Genomic DNA, 16,781 nt, shown 5'->3' with positions numbered 1-16,781 from the left:
GTGGAGTTTGGAGAGGAAATGTGGGATTTTCATGGACAGCTGAGGGGAAAAGTGGGGTCTTTGAGGGAAAAGGTGGAGTATTGGTGGAGTTCTGAGGGGAAAAGTGGAGATTTGAGGGAAAAAATAGGGGACTTGTAGACTCCTAAGGGGAAAAGTGTGGTTTGGAGGGAAAAAGTAGGGTTTTGGTGGAGTTCTGAGGGGAAAAGTGAGGTTTTGGTGGAGCCTTGAGGGCCAAAATGTAGATTTGAGTGAAAAAGTAGGGTGCTTGTGGACTCCTGAGGGGAAAAAGTGTGGTTTTGAAGGGAAAAAGTGTGGTTTTGGTGGAGTTTTGAGGGCAAAACCGGGGTTTTGGATGGTTTCTGAGGGCTGTTTTGAGGCCTGGGCGGCCATTTTTTGGCGGGAGACGGCACCCATTGCCCCTCCCCCCTCTGATGACGTCACAACGACGCTCTGATGACATCACAGTGCCACACACTGCTCACACAAGGATGGGGAAGGGGCTAAAGCAGCTTTATTTAGGGGGGAGGGGAGTTGGAAACACCCCAAAACCCCACAAACAGCCCGAAAAATGGATCTTCAGTCACGTGACCTCCCGTGACGTCTCCTGAGGGAACAGTAAAAGGGGGGGGAGGGGTCAGCAACACCCCAAAACCTGATGCAGGGTCCACAACCCCCTCCCCAAATCCAGGAGTCCCCCCATTACCCCATTTTGGGCTAATCCCCACTCAGTTTTAGGCCTTTTCCTGCCGTTTTTGCCTCTCCCCCCTCTCATTTTAGGCCTCTTCTCATCATTTTTGGGCCTCCTCCCTCATTTTCTCCCCCTCCCTCCCCTTTTTAACCCCCTTTTTTGAAGTGCCCCCCATATTTAACCCCCTTCCCACCACTTTTACCAAAAATTACCATCCATATCCACGAATCAGGGGAACACATTTCACAAACGGGCCCTGCAGTTATCTGCATTCCTTGTATAACCAAATGTATTAATCTGGTAAAAAACAAGTATTAAACATGGAATTATTAACAATCCTCCAAATATCCCCAATACTACTATCCCAGTCTTAGTAAGCCACTCACCATGGCATGGGTTCTTCTCCACAGCTGCAGTTTCTGCAGTTACAGGGTCTCTCCCTCGGGACACGGCCTCCTCTGGGCATTATTTGAATGAGCTGCTTTGGCTGGGTTCCTCCCCACAGTTACAGGTCCTGTGAATATTGGGTCCCTCACATGGGACACGGCCTCCTCCAGCCATAGTCACTGCCCCTGGCTCAGGGTCTTCTTTAGCAAAATGAGACTCTGCCCTTGAAGCGGGGTCTTTCACAGAATGCAAACAAACCAAAGCTTCACCAGTCCTCTGCGCAGGATGCAGAGGAGTCTCTGCTCCAGCACACCTCCTCCTCTCTTCCCTCACTGACCTTGGAGTCCACATGATTGTTTCTCTCACTCTCCCCACTCCTTGCACTAACACCAGCTGGAGAAGGGGCAGAAGAAGCAAGAAACAGGAAGAAGCCTCCTCTTCCAGCTTCTTCTTAACAACTGAGGCATCTAATTGGCTCAGCCCCAGCAGTGGATCTGGCTCAGAGATGGGGAGAGTTTTGAGCAACTTCTGACAGGAGCCATCTTTACAGCCCCTTCGCCCTTACCAGAAACCTCCTGAGAAGGAGCCTCCATACCCTCCGTGGCCAGCCTGGGCCAGGGCTCCATCACCTGAAGAGCAAAGGACTTTCTTCTCCTATGCCAGGGGCACTGCCTGTGTTCCAGCCTGTGCCCAATACCCTTTGTCCTGTCACTGGCCACCACAGAAATATGACTGGTCACATCCTCTAGCCACCTGCCCTTTAAGTATTTATTGGCAGTGATAATGTCCTCCTTCTCTTCCCCAGGATGAAGAGCTCCAAGTCTTGCAGCCTGTCCTCATAAGGAAGATGCTCCACTCACCTCAGCATCTTGATAGCCCTGCACTGGTGTCCTGGTTTAGGCCCATCAGGGAGCAAAAGACCACGATTAGCCTCAAGTACCAAAGACCTGAGCATTGCCAAAGGGCAGGGAGGGCTGAATTGCCACTTGTGGTCCAGGACAAAACAGAGCAGGCTACTGGGCTTGGGGAAGAAAACAGAAAAGAGTTTAATGCAACACCAACTGAAACATAACCATAAAACCCCAAAACATAACCAACACAAACAACACAGAGTGGTACAACGATGAAGAGTCCGACCAGCCCTTTAACCACCTTCTCACCCACAGGCTCCAGCACAGCCTGTGCCATGGCCCCTCCTCACACAGTCTCTGCCCGGCCGGACGCCCTCACACGGAGCTGCTGGTGGCTCTCAGCCCTGCCATGGCCCTGCAGGGCTTGCAGGGGCACAGCTGCCTTCTCACCACGGCTTGCAGAGGGATCTCTGGCCTGGTGCTCCTCCTTCCTTCCTCCTCCTCTGACTGTGGGGTCCGTGTGGTCGCCTCCATCTTGTCCCACTCTTACACCTCCTGACAGAACTTCAAATTCCTGTCCCTAAATAGTGCTGGCAGAGGTGCCAGATTGGCCCAGCCGGGCCGGAGGTGGGTCTGAACCCAAGAGCCGAGGAACAGTCCAAAAACTCTTCACCAGGTCTTCACTGCAAGCTGCTCCCCGTTACCAAGCAAAAGCTCTTAACCCAGCCCTAACCAAAACCCTAACCCACAAATCCAGCCCACAGCCTCAACACTGGCCAGGCACCCTCAGCACCGCTCCAAACTCACTTCCTTAGCCTTTAGGTTTAGGCTTAGGCCTTCCTTAGCCCTCTTCCTAATCCCCAGCACTGAAAGGTGAGCTCCAATCTCTAAACCGTAATCTGAACAGGTAACACCCAAAGACCTCATCCCTGTGCTCTGAGCCCCTCACCTTCCACCCTTCCTATCCCTAACACACGGTTTGGACCCCTTGGACAGGGCAGGGATCAAGAGGCCCCTGAACAGTCACATGGTGTTGGGAGAGAAATGTGAGGTGACCTGATCAACTCATAGGCCACAAAGAGAAGATAGGTGGGAAGGGTACGGGGAGGTGAGCTGTGCCTCAGGATCTCACGAGCCAGCAAGGAGGCACAAGACTGAAGGTGACTGTAAGGTCACTTCTCTCTCTCGAGTTGAGAGGGCAGCAGCAGGGACAGGACTGGGAAAAGGACTGTGAACGGTAGCTGCCGGGTCAACCCTCGTGGCTGGGTTATGTGCTCACACCTGCCAGCATCCAGTAGGCCAGCAGAAGGCTTGTGGCTGGCAAGTCAATGGTGTGAATCAGTTTCCCTAAGTAACCTGCTGGGCCCATCCAAGAAGAGGGCTTGGATGTGGGTTGTGACATCCCTCTGAGCCGAGTACTTGATGGGACAGCAGCAGGTACGTGCCTTGTTGTGTCTACTGGAGACAGTCTTGGAAAAGAAGGCTGAGGTTACTTTAGCCTGTTCAATTCAAAGGCCACAGGAAGACCAATGGACTGGGCTACCAGAGACAATAAGAAATGGGGGAAACGGGGCCCCACAGAACGTGGCAGCGTGTCACAAAGCCCTTGGGTCTGCGCTATGATGTAGGTGCTGGCGCTGCCATGGCCACCACACAGTGCCCGGAGGAGGCGCCGGGACAGGATGGGACAGAGTGTGGCTGCCAGGAGCCCTCTGCAGACACCTCGTTCCAAACTCACCCGTGTCTGAGGCGCTTTCCCCAGTGTCTCCCATCCCCATGGCAGCAGCCCTCGAGGCCAGGCCTCAGCGGGATGGAGAAGAGACCCCCCAAAGTGCCCAGGATAGCCTGGGAGGAAAAGAAGGAACACCCTGGGGCTGCTGCAGCATGGCAGCCCAATGAGGTAGAGGAGGTGCAGCCCCTGCAGGCGGGTAAGTGGCTGAGCTGGGCCTCAGCGCTGGCGGCTGCAGCCGCCTGGGCCCTGTCCCATCCCCTGTGGGCATTCCCAGGGAAAGAGGGGCTGGGGCTGTTCCCCACAGCCATGCAACATCCCCTGGACACCTCCAGCCCCAGACTGCAGCCAGAGAGACGCGGGTCAGTGGCCCCAGCAGCCCCTGTGCTGGGGCTGACGCTGCCCAGGGAGCGCAGGGCTGGGTCGTGTTCCCCTCAGCTCACTCTTCGCCCCATCCAGACTGGAACCTGCTAGAAGAGGAGCAGCCAAGTAATGTGTCTTCCGAGCATGTGCTGGACAAGAGCCTTTCGGAACTGGCCCTCGGGGACCCCCATGATGCGGTGGTGACCCTCCTGCACCGGGCCCCGTTGTGTGACAGGTAACGGAACCGCCTGCCCTGAGAGCCCCGGGCTCAGCAGCTGTAGAGCCTGGCCCACGGAGCTGGCAGGCAGATGGAGCTTCTCAGGACTCTCTGGCTCCTCCGTTTGCCAGCGCTGGCCTGTCAGCGCCAGAGCCCACTGCCCTGCTCCCTCCCTGCCCCTCGAGGCCCCGTCCGTCACTCGGCTGTCGGCCGCCCGCAGGGACAGGCCGGCCGGGTGCTGCTGGCGAGGGGCAGGGGGCAGAGGCAGAGTCGGGAGCCAGCCCCAGCCCCCATGGCTGCCCAAGCCGTGCCCTTGTGGCTGAGACCCCGCTGACACCCATCTCTGGGCCCGCAGAGAGGCTGCGGCCATCTGGAGGCAGATGGTCTCCACGAGCAGGAGACCAGAGAAGGTGCTGCGGGAGCTGCTCCGTGTGCTGGAGGACTGGCCCCTGCACCGCACGTCCACCTCTGACGGCGACAGCATCCACATCTGTGCCCTGGCCGTGAGTTCCTGGCCCGTGCCTCTGCTCGCCCCCGGGCTTGGGCTCTGCCACGGGGATGTCTCGGCACTGAGCACCGTCTCCGGGGGTTTTCTGTTCTGCAGGCAACCAGAGCCCTGCAGGAGATCAGCCGGATGCCCCAGCTCCCACTGTGCTTCCCACTGTTTTTCCCCCGCTTCTTCCGGGCTTTGCTCTTCCAAGTTTTCTGCAGCATGGAGGAGCTGCCCGAGGAGGTCCATGCCTTGTGGCAGGGATTCCAGCAGGAAGGCTGCTTTCCCACCACTCCCAGCAGGTGCCCCGTGCCAGTCCTGCCATCCCTGCCACAGCCCTGGAGCTGGGGCCAGGGTTCCCAGTGTGACCTGGGCTTTGCTCTGCACACAGGTTTGCGATGCAGACCCTGAAAATCCTGCTCTGCCGCCTGGGCCTTGAGGATGTGGTGCTTGAAGCCCAGCGCAAGTGTGTCTGGGACACACTGCTCTACCCTGAGACCCGGCACTGTGCCATGAGGATACTGGCCAGGTGAGAGCCCCCTTCTCCCTGCTCCCCCCACCATTTTCCCACCTGCAGATGGGGCACCCCCCACAATCCCCTTGCTGATGGGTGAGAGGGGCTTGTCACCCAGGGCTGGCCCAGCAGACTGCAAGAGCCTGGCAGAGGTGGGTGCACAGTGGCAGATGCTCTCCAAAGTGCCAGCATCCCCTCCCATGGGGCCTGGGCCGATGGCACAGGATGGGAGTCTGTGCTGGGGCCGGGCAGGATGCACCGGGGGATGACTGCCCTGTGCACAGGAAAGGGGTGTCTTCAGAAGGGAAGGCTTTGGGGCAGGAAAGGTGTTTTTCCCATCTCCTGCTCCAAAGGAACCTGCTGGGCTTGGGCACTGGCTTTCTCCCGAGAAGACCAGTGCTCAGCAAGTCAATCCTGGGAGAGGTTTGCCTACCGTGCCTGGGACCAACTGTGCCTCCTTGTTCTCCCTCCCACAACCCCCCACCAGAGAGATGCGCAGATTGTCAAAGCACTCACGTACCCAAATGAATTACTGGCTGGTGGAGCTGCTCAGCAGGAAGGAGTTGTGCTGGGAGGTCCCTGCCATGGCGTTCCTGGCTGAGGTGAGCCTGACGGGCTGAGATGGTGGGGAGCCCAGGCAGTGGGGCCGGGGCAGAGGGTGGACTCTGCTGCTTGGCCCCTGGCTGCTGGGCTGATGCTGTCCCTCCCCTGTGCTTCGTGCCACCCATGTGCCAGCGCTCGCTCTCCCCTCCTGGCTGCTGGAAGGCCCAGCCCTGCGAGGCGGCCAGGGGCTGTGGGGCAGAGCGCAGTGGGTGAGCGACTGGCGCCTGTGCCCGTGCTGCGGGGCAGGAGCCGGGGGCTCTGCGCAGCCGCTGCTGCCTCTGGGCCGGGCTGCCTGGTGCTGTGGGCTGGAGCCAGCCCTGCGCGCTGCTGGAGTCCTGCTGGCCCAGCACCCCCAGCACTGCTCGTTGTGTTTCAGCTCATGGTCCCCCCTGACCTGAGGGTATTAGAAAACGGTTTCCTGCAGCTGGCACTGAGGTACCTGCAGAGCGAGAGCAGCGTGATGCGGCGCATGGTGCTCAGAGGCCTCGTCACCCTCAGCAACAGGCCCTCGATGGTGAGCAGGGGGCAGCCGGCCAGAGATGTGCCTGGGGCGGTGGGCTGGGCGACGGGAGATGGGAGACACACAGCTCAGGCTTGGCTGGGCTCTGGGAGCTCTGGCAGCTGCTGCCAGCCCTCCTGCCTCCCCAACGGCCTCCTCAAGTCCCTTGGGGACAGTCTTTGCCTTCTGGGTCCTGAGGCAGCAGCATGGGGTTGAACTGCTGGAGCGGTTTGGGCAGTGCAGCTTTTCATGGCTTCACCACAAGCATTGTGTTCCATTCAGGCTGAAAGGATGGGGATCCTGCAGACAAGGCTCATGAATCTACTGGGGGATGTAGACAGCGACGTGCTCAGGATGACCCTCTTCTTACTCAGAAAGATGCTCCAGGAGGCCAGCAGCCCACTTTGCCACACCATTGCTCTGGAGCTGGCTGAGAGGCTCCAGCCACTCTTTGAGCACGTAAGGCTTTGTGCCTACCCCCAGGCAACTTTGTGCTCTGTGCATTTTCAGCCCTGTGTCCAGTTAGGCCTGTAGCTGTCAGTGCTCAGGTCTCACCCTCTTCCTTTCCACCAGGACAACAGCCACGTGCAGCTGCTCTCCCTTCAACTCTTCCATCACATAATAGAAGTTGTCAAGAAAAAGGGAGGAAAGCAGCTGAAGGCTCAAGTGAAGCAGAGCATGATCCAACTGCTCTGTCTCCTGCACAGTGAGAACCAGGAGGTGGCAGAGGTGAGGATCTCTGACCTGCCAGTGTCCACACAGGAGGTGGCCCGGCTGCCTCCTGCCCCGGTGCCGGGTGGATGGCAGCGCTCCAGCCTCCTCACGGCCTTGGGTCCAGGCAGCAGCTGGGGATTCCCTCTGTCCCACGGCCCCAGCAGCACCAGGGGCCTGAGGTGGGAGTTGCCCAGCTCCTCTGCCTGGGCTCCAGACTCACTGACGGACGCGTTCCTGGGCTGCCACATCTTCCCAGCTGGGGCCAGGAACAGCCCTGAGCTCTGCCCAGGTGAGAAGACGCAGATCCTGTGGCTGGGCAGCCGTACCAGCTCCCTTCTCTGTGTCCCTGCAGGCCTCTCGGGTAACCCTGCTGCGAGCTGCCACCTTCCTGAAGAAGAGGAGGCTCAGCCAGGTGCTGGAGAGGCGGAACACATGGGGAGCGGGCGAGTGCCTGGTAAGGACGGCGCCCGAGCCCCAGCCCCAGCCTGGGCAAGCTGTGCCCCTGCCCGCTGCCGCAGCCCATCGCCTGCAGCCGGCAGCCCGCGCACGTTCCCTTCCCTCGGGCGTGTGGCCCTGTGGCACTTCTCCAGGCTGCTCTCCCTCCCCAAGGCCAGGGGTGCCGATGGAGCCCCGGCCCAGCTCCCAGCCGGGCTCTGGCAGCAGCGTGGCGCCGCAGCTCCTGGGGCAGCTCCCGGCCCTCTGCTCCCACCAAGCCCCGGAGCCGGCCGCTGCTGGCTGGGCCTCGGGGCTGTGCTGGCAGGGAAAGCCAGTCCTGGGCACAGGGCCCACCCAGCCACGGGGAGGCTCAGGACCAACACCTCTGCCTCTTCACCCTCTCCAGCTCTCAGAGTGCAGCAGCAAACAAGCCAGCCAGTACATGCAACAGGCCATGTGCTGCCTCCAGAGCCAACAGCAGCCCACGCAAGAGGCGGCCATCAGGTTCCTGGGTGAGACACAGCTCCCAGGTCCCTCCCTGCCCCATTGCAGCTCGGCCTGTGCCCTGGCCCCGTGGCTGTGGAGCCCCAAGTGCACAGTGCTGGGGAGAGACCCTGGGCTCAGCCCTGCCAAGGGCAAGGGGGGATGTTGCTGGGCCGGAGGGGCTGGTCTGGGGCAGATGTGACCAACTGTGTGTTCCCAGGGCTCATTGGGAGGCACCTGAGGAGTCAGCATGAAGAAGTCCAAGTCATCCATCATGGTGAGTGACAACATCAGGTTGTCAGCGGGAACTGGGAGGGAGGAGGAAAGGCCCTGGGCAGGGAACTGCAGCCCCTGCCCAGTACAGAAAGAGCAGAGAGATGTCAGGGGCACGTGGGGTACTCGTGGGCAGCACCTTCCAGCTGATCCCCTTGGCCCCTGCTCCCTCCAGGCCATGGGAAGAGCTGGGGGGTGGCCCTGGCAAGAGGGGTTCCTGGGATGAACCCAGGCTCTGATCTCAGCTCTGTTCCAGCCCTTCAAAACATGCCAGATGACATCAGCTCCTCAGTCTCAAACCTGGCAGATCAAACCCAGCTCATCCTATCAGCTGTAGAGGGAACAGCTTCTTCTAGACCCAGCCTGCGAGACCAACTTCACAAGGCCTGGAAGAGATGGAGATTCTGGGCCCGGGGCTGACTGTGCAGCTCGACCTCTGTGCAGGGCTGATCCCAGGAGCCCAGCCCACCACTAACCCACAGCCCTCAACCCCTGAGCTCCACGGCTTTGGGATCCCTCCAGGGCTGGGGACTCCACCCCTCCCCAGGCAGCCTGGCACAGGGGCTGACAGCTCTCTCAGGGACAACTCTCTCCGTGTCATTCCATGCTCTCTAACGCGGGAACTCTCTCCGCCTGCTGCTGTGCTCTGTACATCACTCTAATCGAGTGGTCCCTTATTACACAAGTTACCCATATTCATATACGTTTCAGAATCACTTGGCCAACTGACTGATTTTAGCTATAGATTATTTGGTGCTCTAGGCCAGAATGGTACTAATTATCTGGTGGCCTGGACCAGAACGTTACCTGGCACTCAGGACCAATGGTTAATACAACAAACTCTTGTCTTCCTCTGAAGCAAACACTCCCAACATCGCTCTCAGATGTTGTTTCATGGCTTGCAGGTGCATGGATCTAAACAACCCCCCTCGTCATCACTCTTATTTTCATTGTGCCTGATTTCGCATGGATGTTCTTTGCTTCAGGAGTGGCTTCACCAAGGAGGCCTAGTTTTGCTTAGTTATACCAACTTACTGATGAATTTTACTGAAAAATAACATTTTTATATCTTCCATAACAACTTTAAGGTGTCACAGAAGGAGATCACAGAGAGAAAAAATGGAGATTGTGGAGTCCTTCAAAACCAAAGGACTTGGAGCATGGGGGGAGAAGCAACATAGAACAAGCCATCCTGTCTAGCAGGGAAACAGGTCAGGACAGGGAATGCCATGAGAAGTGCCCTGACATCCACTCACTGTGCTGAGATGCAGAAGGCTGAGCACCTTGAGGGAGAGCCAAACCAGGGAGGATCCTCCTGCATCTGTCCAGGGAAACCTGCATGTTTGAGTCAGCCCCTGCGCTGCCTCTACACCAATGCACGCAGCCCGGGGAATAAGCAGAAGGAACTGGAGATGTGGGTGCGGATACGGGGCTACGACCTCCCTGTGGTCACAGAGACGTGGTGGGACAGCTGCCATGGCTGCATCATGGCCAGGGAGGGCTATGGAGTATTTAGGAAGGACAGGCTGACAAGGCATGGAGGTGGAGTTGCTCTCTTTGTGAGGGAGCAATTAGTGTGCATTGAGCTCTGCCTGGGTGGGGATGAGGGGCAGGTAGAGTGCTTGTGGGTGAAAATTAATGGGCAGGGCAAGGCAGGTGATATTGTTGTAGGAGGTGCTACAGGCCACCTGATCCGGAGCAGGAAGTGGATGAGACCTTCTAGGAACAGCTGAGAGCTGCCTCACAGTCACAGTCCCTGGTCCTCATGGGAGACCTCAACCTCCCTGATATCTGCTGGCAAAGCCACACAGCCAAGCACACACAGTCCAGGAGGTTCCTGCAGATTGTTGACAACAACTTCCTGTCACAGGTGATAGAGGAACAAAGGAGGAGGAGTGTGCTGCTGGACCTGGTGCTGACAAATGAGGGAGGTCTGGTTGGGGATGTGAAGGTTGGAGGCAACCTCAGCTGCAGCCACCACAAGATGGTAGAGTTCAAGATCTTGTGTGGAAGAGGCAGGACACAAAGCAGGACCGTGACCCTGTGTTTCAGGCGAGCCAACTTTGGCCTCTTCAAAGAACTGCTTGGACAGATCTCATGGGATACGATTCTAGAAGGTAGAAGTGCCCAAGAGAGCTGGTCAATCTTCAAGCACCACTTCCTCCAAGCCCAGGATCAGGGTGTCCCCATGGAAGCGGGCTGACTGCTTGGGAAGAGTAATAAGTAATAAGGCATTTTTCAGGCACATTGGTAGTAAAAGGAAGCTGAGGGGGAATGTGGGCCCGCTGCTGAACACAGAGGGTGCCCTGGTGACCGAGGACGCAGAGGAGGCCGAAGTACTGAATGCCGCCTTTGCTTCGGTCTTTACGGCCACGGCCGGCCCTGGGGAAGCCCAGTCCAGCAAGGACAGTCGGGTGGCCTGGACAGCAGAGGACTTGCCCTGGGTGAAGAGGAAGAGGTTAAAGGCTTGTTGGCCGAGCTTAACACTCATAAGTCAATGGGTCCCAATGGGATGCATCCGAGAGTGCTGAGGGAGCTGCTGATGCGATTGCTAAGCCTCACTCCATCATGTTTGAACAACCATGGAGGACAGGCGAGGTGCCTGAGGGCTGGAGCAAGGCCAGTGTCACTGCAGGCAGCAACAAGGGCAAGAAGGACGACCCAGGAAACTACAGGCCGGTCAGCCTGACCTGTATCCCTCCATCACTAAGCATATGAAGGGAAGGGTGGTTACCAGGGGGAGTCAACATGGATTCACCAAGGGGAAATCCCGTCTGACCAATCTGATGCCTGCTATGAGGGCTGGATGAGGGGAGAGCAGCGGATGTCATCTGCCTTGACTTCAGCAGGGCTTTGGACACTGTCTCCCACAACATCCTCCTCAGAAAGCTCAGGCAGTGTGGCTTGGAGAGTGGAGGGGAGGTGGATGGAGACAGAGGCTGAATGATAGAGCCCAGAGGGTGGTGACCAATGGCACAGAATGGAGTTGGAGGCCTGTGGCCAGTGGAGTTCCACAGGGATGGGTTCTGGGGCCAGTCTGGTTCAACATCTTCATCAGCCACCTGGGTGAGGGCACAGAGGGACCCTCAGCAAGTTCCATGATGGCACCAAACTGGGAGCACTGGCTGATTCCCCAGAGGCTGTGCTGCCATTCAGTGACATCAGGACAGGCTGGAGAGTTGGGCAGAGAGAAACCTCACGAGGTTCAACAAGGACAAGGGCAGAGTCCTGCAGCTGGGAAGGAACAACCCCCTGCACCAGGACAGGCTGGGGATTGACCTGCTGGAGAGCAGCTCTGCAGACACAGACCTGGGAGTGCTGGTTGACAATAAACTAAACATGATCCAGCAATGTGCCCTCGAGGGCAAGAAGGAAAATGGCATCCTGGAGGCATCCAGAAGAGTGTGGGCAGCAGGTCAAGGGAGGTTCTCCTCTCCCGCTACTCTGCCCTGGTGAGGCCTCATCTGGAGTCCTGTGTCCAGTTCTGGGCTCCCCAGCTGCAGAGGGACAGGGAACTGCTGGAGAGAGGCCAGTGCAGGGACACCAAGATGATCAGGGGACTGGAACGTTTTCCTTGTGAGGAAAGGCTGCGGGACCTGGGGCTGTTCAGTCTGGAGGAGACTGAGGAGGGAGCTCATTAATAGTGACAAATATCTCACTGGTGGGTGTCAGGAGGTTGGGGAAGCACCTTTTTTTTATGGTATCTAGCAACAGGACAAGGTGTGCTCCCTTCCCAGCAGCTTTCTGTGTGAGCTGTCTCCAGAGGCGTGCATTTTGCCTGCTCTGCTCCTGTTGATAACACACTACTCCCACTGCACGTTACAGGAAAGCTGTCTACCTTTGCATCACCACCAGCCAGAAAAACAGTCTACCAGTGTAGGTACAGTGACTGCGAGCTTTCATTTAACTCCAAGGGGGAAAGGTGTGTCTCTGAGCAGCACCCTTTATTTTCAATAGGAGCTGAGAAGGCAAAATGCATACCTCTGGAGATAGCTCACGCAGAAAGCTGCTAGGAAGGTAGCACAGTGCTGGCTCATAGGCTACCCAGGTGTCATGGTTTGACATGACAGCTGTTTCTGGTGAGGGGGAAGGGGCTGTAAAGATGGCTCCTGTGAGAAGTTGCTTTTAACTCTCCCCAGCTCTGAGCCAGATCCACTGCTGGGGCTGAGCCAATGAGGTGCCTCAACGATCACTTGTTAAGAAGAAGCTGGAAGAGGAAGGTTCTTTATGTTTCTTGCTTCTTCTGTCCCTTCTTCTTTTCTGGCTGGTGGTGGTGCAAAGAGTGGGGAGAGTGAGAGAAACAATCATGTGGACTCCAAGGTCAGTGAGGGAAGAGAGGAGGAGGTGTGCTGGAGCAGAGACTCCTCTGCATCCTGCGCAGAGGACTGGTGAAGCTGAGATTTGTTTGCATTTCTTTAATGACCCCCACATCACCGGTAGCGACTTATCTTGATAATGACCCCATACCAGGGGCAGAGACTCATTTTGCTGGAAACCCCAAATCAGGGGCAGGGACTCATTTTGCTAAGAACTCCCAGCCAGGGGCAGTGATTCACTTCATTAAAGGCCCCGAGCCAGGGGCAGTGACTATGGCCAGAGGAGGCCATGTCCCATGTGAGGGACCCAATATTCACAGGAGCTATAACTGTGGGAAGGAACCCAGCCAAAGCAGCTCATTCAAATAATGCCCAGAGGAGGCCGTGTTCCAAGGGAGAGACCCTGTAACTGCAGAAACTGCAGCTGTGGCAAGGAATCCACGCCACAGATACTCACTAAGGACTGTGACCGTGTGAGGGACCCTGTATGGGCAGAAGCTGCAGCTGTTGGGAGCAACCCACAGCAGAGAAGTTCCTTAAGGATGGTGTCCTAGGGCAGGGACCCTGTGTTGGAGCAGGGGAAGAATGCCAGGAGTCCTCCTCTGAGCAGAGAGAAGCAGCAGAGCCCACCTGTGAGAGTCTGACCACATCCCCCGTTCCCTGCTCCCCTGAGCCGCTGAGGGGGGAGGAGGGAGAGACCTGGGGAGCAGTGAGCTGGGCCTGGGAAGAAAGGAGGGCTGGGGGAGGGAGATCTTAAAGTGCTGATTGTCATTTTCTCATCATCCTACTACCTTTTTGCTTTTGTTCTGTTTCTAGTAGGTGGTAGAATAACCTTTCCTACTTTCCCCTCTCAGTCAAGCACTGGAGTCTGTTTTGCCCAGAAGTGTAGCTGGCAGCGAGCCCTCCCTGCCCTTGTCTCAATCCACAACATCCTTGGTGATCTTTCTCCTCCCATTTCGCTGGGGCCTCTGCCATCCTAACAAGGGTGGGGGTGAATGGGGGCACCAAGCGAGAGACTGTCGTGGTGTTTCTTTGCTAGTAGGGCCAAACCATGACATCAGGTACCTATCTTCCAGTGAAGGTGCAGTGTGCCTGTGTGCTTTCCTGTAACACCCAGGGGCAGTGGCGTGTCTCTGAGCAGCAGCCTTTATTTTCAATAAAAGATGAGAAGGCAAAAGGCATGCCACTGGAGATAGCTCCCACAGGAAAGCTGCTAGGAAGGCAGCACAGTGCTGGCTGATAGACTACCTGGGGACCTGCCTACCAGTGTAGGCAAGGTCTGCCTGCAGGCTTTCCTGTAACTCCTAGGAGAAATAGCCTGCAGCAGCCCCTGGGGCAGCCTGGAGCCCTGGCTGTTGGGCAGCTCCTGGGCATGAGGCAGGTCTGAAGTCATCTTGGCAAGTCAGCCTGCATGTCAGGGTCAAGACCAGGCCAGTGATGGCCTTCTAGTTCCATAGTGACCAGAGCGAGCCGAGGCCAGGCCAGGCCGGCAGTCTGCAGGTCAGGCTTAGAGAAGTCTGTGGCTGGGCACGACTACAGATACAGGTAGATCACTGGTGACAAGCTGACCTCCAGCTTAGCTCAGGTGAGGATTTGGGACTCAGGGTTGATCTGGATTGGCTCCTGGGCAGAGCTGGAGTGCAAGCCCCAGGTCAGGCTGGGCTACAAGGTCTTGTTAGCACCTCTGGGGCCCTGAGAACAGCTTGAAGGCAGGTACTAAACAGCATAAGCATGGGCAGTCTCAATGAAGCCAAAGATCTTCACCCCAGTGTCCTGATCTCCAGGAATGGTCAATAAAGGCAGACCTTTCCCCTTTCCTCACAGGCGACTCCTGGGCAAGCAGAGGTGGAGGGGTGTTTTGTGGGGCTTTGCACAGCAGCCTTCTTCACGCAAAAGCTCCCCTGTAACTCGATGAAGAGTTGGCAGCCCCTGCCTGAGCTCCGCCAGGGATCCCCTCGGGGCACCCTTGGTCCCGGGACCTCACGAGTTCCTGCGGCCTCCCCAGCGCAGGGATTCCTCCCTCCCAGCGGACCCCGGCAGCGCGGCGCCCCCGGCCCGTCCTCATCCCGTGCGCGGCCGCGGCTCGTCCCGGCGCGGTGGCAGCACAGGTAGGACGCGGCCGCTCTCCAAACCAGACGGTCCCACATGGTCTAGCGGTTAGGATTCCTGGTTTTCACCCAGGCGGCCCGGGTTCGACTCCCGGTGTGGGAACGTGCTCAGTTTTTTTTCCTCCTCCTGTAGGTTGTTTTCCCTCCCCCACGTCGCCCTTATTTGTTCCTTCTGCGAGATCCTTTCCTCCCTCCGCAGCGGGGGAACGCGAACGCTCTCTGTGTCTCCCCTGGACCGCCCGTTAAGCAAACGCCCGCGCTCCGACAGCACTTGGAACCCCCAGCTGTGGGCTGGCATTGCTCCCGCTGCACTGCAGAGCCAGGCTCGCTACAGATCTGTGTCCCACAACCAGGGAAGGAAACGTGTTATTGAGAGCTTCCCCTTAATAGAACAAGAGGAAATGGCTGCAAGTTGCACCAGGAGAGGTTCAGGCTGGACGTGAGGAGGAATTTCTTTACTGAAAGGGTCGTGAGGCATTGGAAGGGGCTGCCCAGGGAGGTGCTGGAGTCACCGGCCCTGGAGGGGTTTCAGAGACAGGTGGATGTTGCACTAGTGGTCGATAGGGTTGGGACAAAGGCTGGACTTGATCTTAAAGGTCTCCTCCAGCTGAAACAATTCTATCACTCCTGGCAGTTCCAGAGGTAAATCCAGCCCAGTCAGTGTGTAGTGACCATCCAACAGCCTTCCAGAGCTGAGCATGCACAGCCAGGGCAGCACGATGGCACGCTGGGACTAGCACCAGGGCTAGCCACAGAGCTTGTGCAGCTGCTTGCCAGTCAAGGTTCCTCATTAGCCACCTGCACCCTGCCTGTAAGTCCTACACCGTTGGATCCATCCCTCTCCCCACACCACTCAGGCTCCAGCCAAGGGGGAAGGGCGTGCTAGTGGAGTAGATAAAAAAAGACAGATCTATCCCTGGCCTCCTTCCAGCACCTGGCTGCACAGGCAAGAAAGAGGAGAGAAAACCCTTAGGGAAAGGCACCAACATGAGCCTAAGTACATACTCAAGTCACAATGCTGTGCTGAGGAACAGGGAGCTGGTTAGACCTGACCTTAGGGGTGCCTGAGAGCAGCAGCAGCGGGGTGTGTGGCACTGTGGGAACAACCACCACCAGCCTCATGTTGGCTGGCAGAAAATGGTTCATTTGATTTACAACCAACCCACACAGAAACAATTAGGCTGCCTTGTTTGTTTTTCTCCCTTTTAGATTTTTTTAGCAGCTCATTTTTCCTGTGTCCCAAACCTGATTGAGTTGACCAGCTCAGCTTAGGAAGACTTGGAAATTCTGTTCAAGAGCTTCAGAATCTTCTTTAGCTATTCACATTTCAGGAACCTTGTCAAAAAGACTGTCAAGTGCCACAGTAGCCTGGCAGTTCTGCCAAAATGGGGCTTCATTTGGAAATTGCTGGCCCTGAGTTCTTATACTTTAACTACTTGGAGTGATTCTATATGTAACAGCAAAATTATTTCAGGAGGCAAAAAGTTTCTTTAGAACTTCTCTTTACATTACAGACTTGTAGGACAAAAAATAACCTCAGCTCCCCAGTTATGCTTGCTTATCTTGTGCTGACTGCAGCAGGAAACCAACTCAATGTTATCTGCACTTTGGTGAACAACTTTCCAAAACTTACTATTATTAAATACAACCGAGCTATTTTGTGAGCTCCCAGGGGAAACAAAGAATTGGTAATGAGACAAGCAGGTTTTATTTCACAAAATGCTACTCTGAGTTAATTCATTCAGCATCAAGGCCCCAGCAGTCTGCAGGGGCTTAGGCCAAAATCAGGAACAGAATGCCAGGTCACTCACACTTAAACCTTATACTTGGGAGTGCAGATTCCCTCATCAGGGGGCACAGGAACATCTCCAAGTTGGTTTAGGAACCTCCCGAGAAGGAGCCTCCACACTCTCCCTGGGCAACCTGGGCCAGGGCTCCCTCACTCTTTTAATGAAGAAGTGTTTCCTTGTGTTTGAGTGACACTTCCTGTGTTCCAGCTTGTGTGCATCACCCCTCATCCTGGCACTGAAACACTACAGAAAAAGACTGTCCCAGTCCTCTCAGCACCTGCCCTTTAGGGATTCATCAGCCTTGATGAGCTTCCCCCCTCA

At 56.7% G+C, this 16,781-nt stretch overlaps 1 protein-coding gene, 1 long non-coding RNA gene and 1 other non-coding gene across 3 annotated transcripts; all 3 read left to right on the top strand.

Annotated features, from left to right (window-relative positions):
- Nucleotides 1-3,568: 3,568 nt before the first annotated feature.
- On the top strand, nt 3,569-5,258 carry LOC133626985 (uncharacterized). The gene is made up of 5 exons (XM_062009426.1): nt 3,569-3,854; nt 4,115-4,253; nt 4,591-4,738; nt 4,840-4,982; nt 5,117-5,258. Exons 1-5 carry the CDS (start codon nt 3,569-3,571, stop codon nt 5,256-5,258), a joined length of 858 nt encoding a protein of 285 aa, XP_061865410.1.
- Nucleotides 5,259-6,306: 1,048 nt separating this feature from the next.
- On the top strand, nt 6,307-6,960 carry LOC133626945 (uncharacterized). The gene is made up of 3 exons (XR_009819850.1): nt 6,307-6,356; nt 6,624-6,800; nt 6,915-6,960. It is a non-coding gene; the product is annotated as an uncharacterized LOC133626945 (long non-coding RNA).
- Nucleotides 6,961-14,701: 7,741 nt separating this feature from the next.
- Nucleotides 14,702-14,773, top strand: TRNAE-UUC (transfer RNA glutamic acid (anticodon UUC)). Its single transcript has one exon. It is a non-coding gene; the product is annotated as a tRNA-Glu (tRNA).
- Nucleotides 14,774-16,781: the final 2,008 nt, after the last annotated feature.

This window comes from Colius striatus, chromosome 16, assembly GCF_028858725.1.
Source record: "Colius striatus isolate bColStr4 chromosome 16, bColStr4.1.hap1, whole genome shotgun sequence".
Lineage (NCBI taxonomy): Eukaryota > Metazoa > Chordata > Aves > Coliiformes > Coliidae > Colius > Colius striatus.
This window is presented reverse-complemented; position numbering and strand designations above follow the sequence as displayed.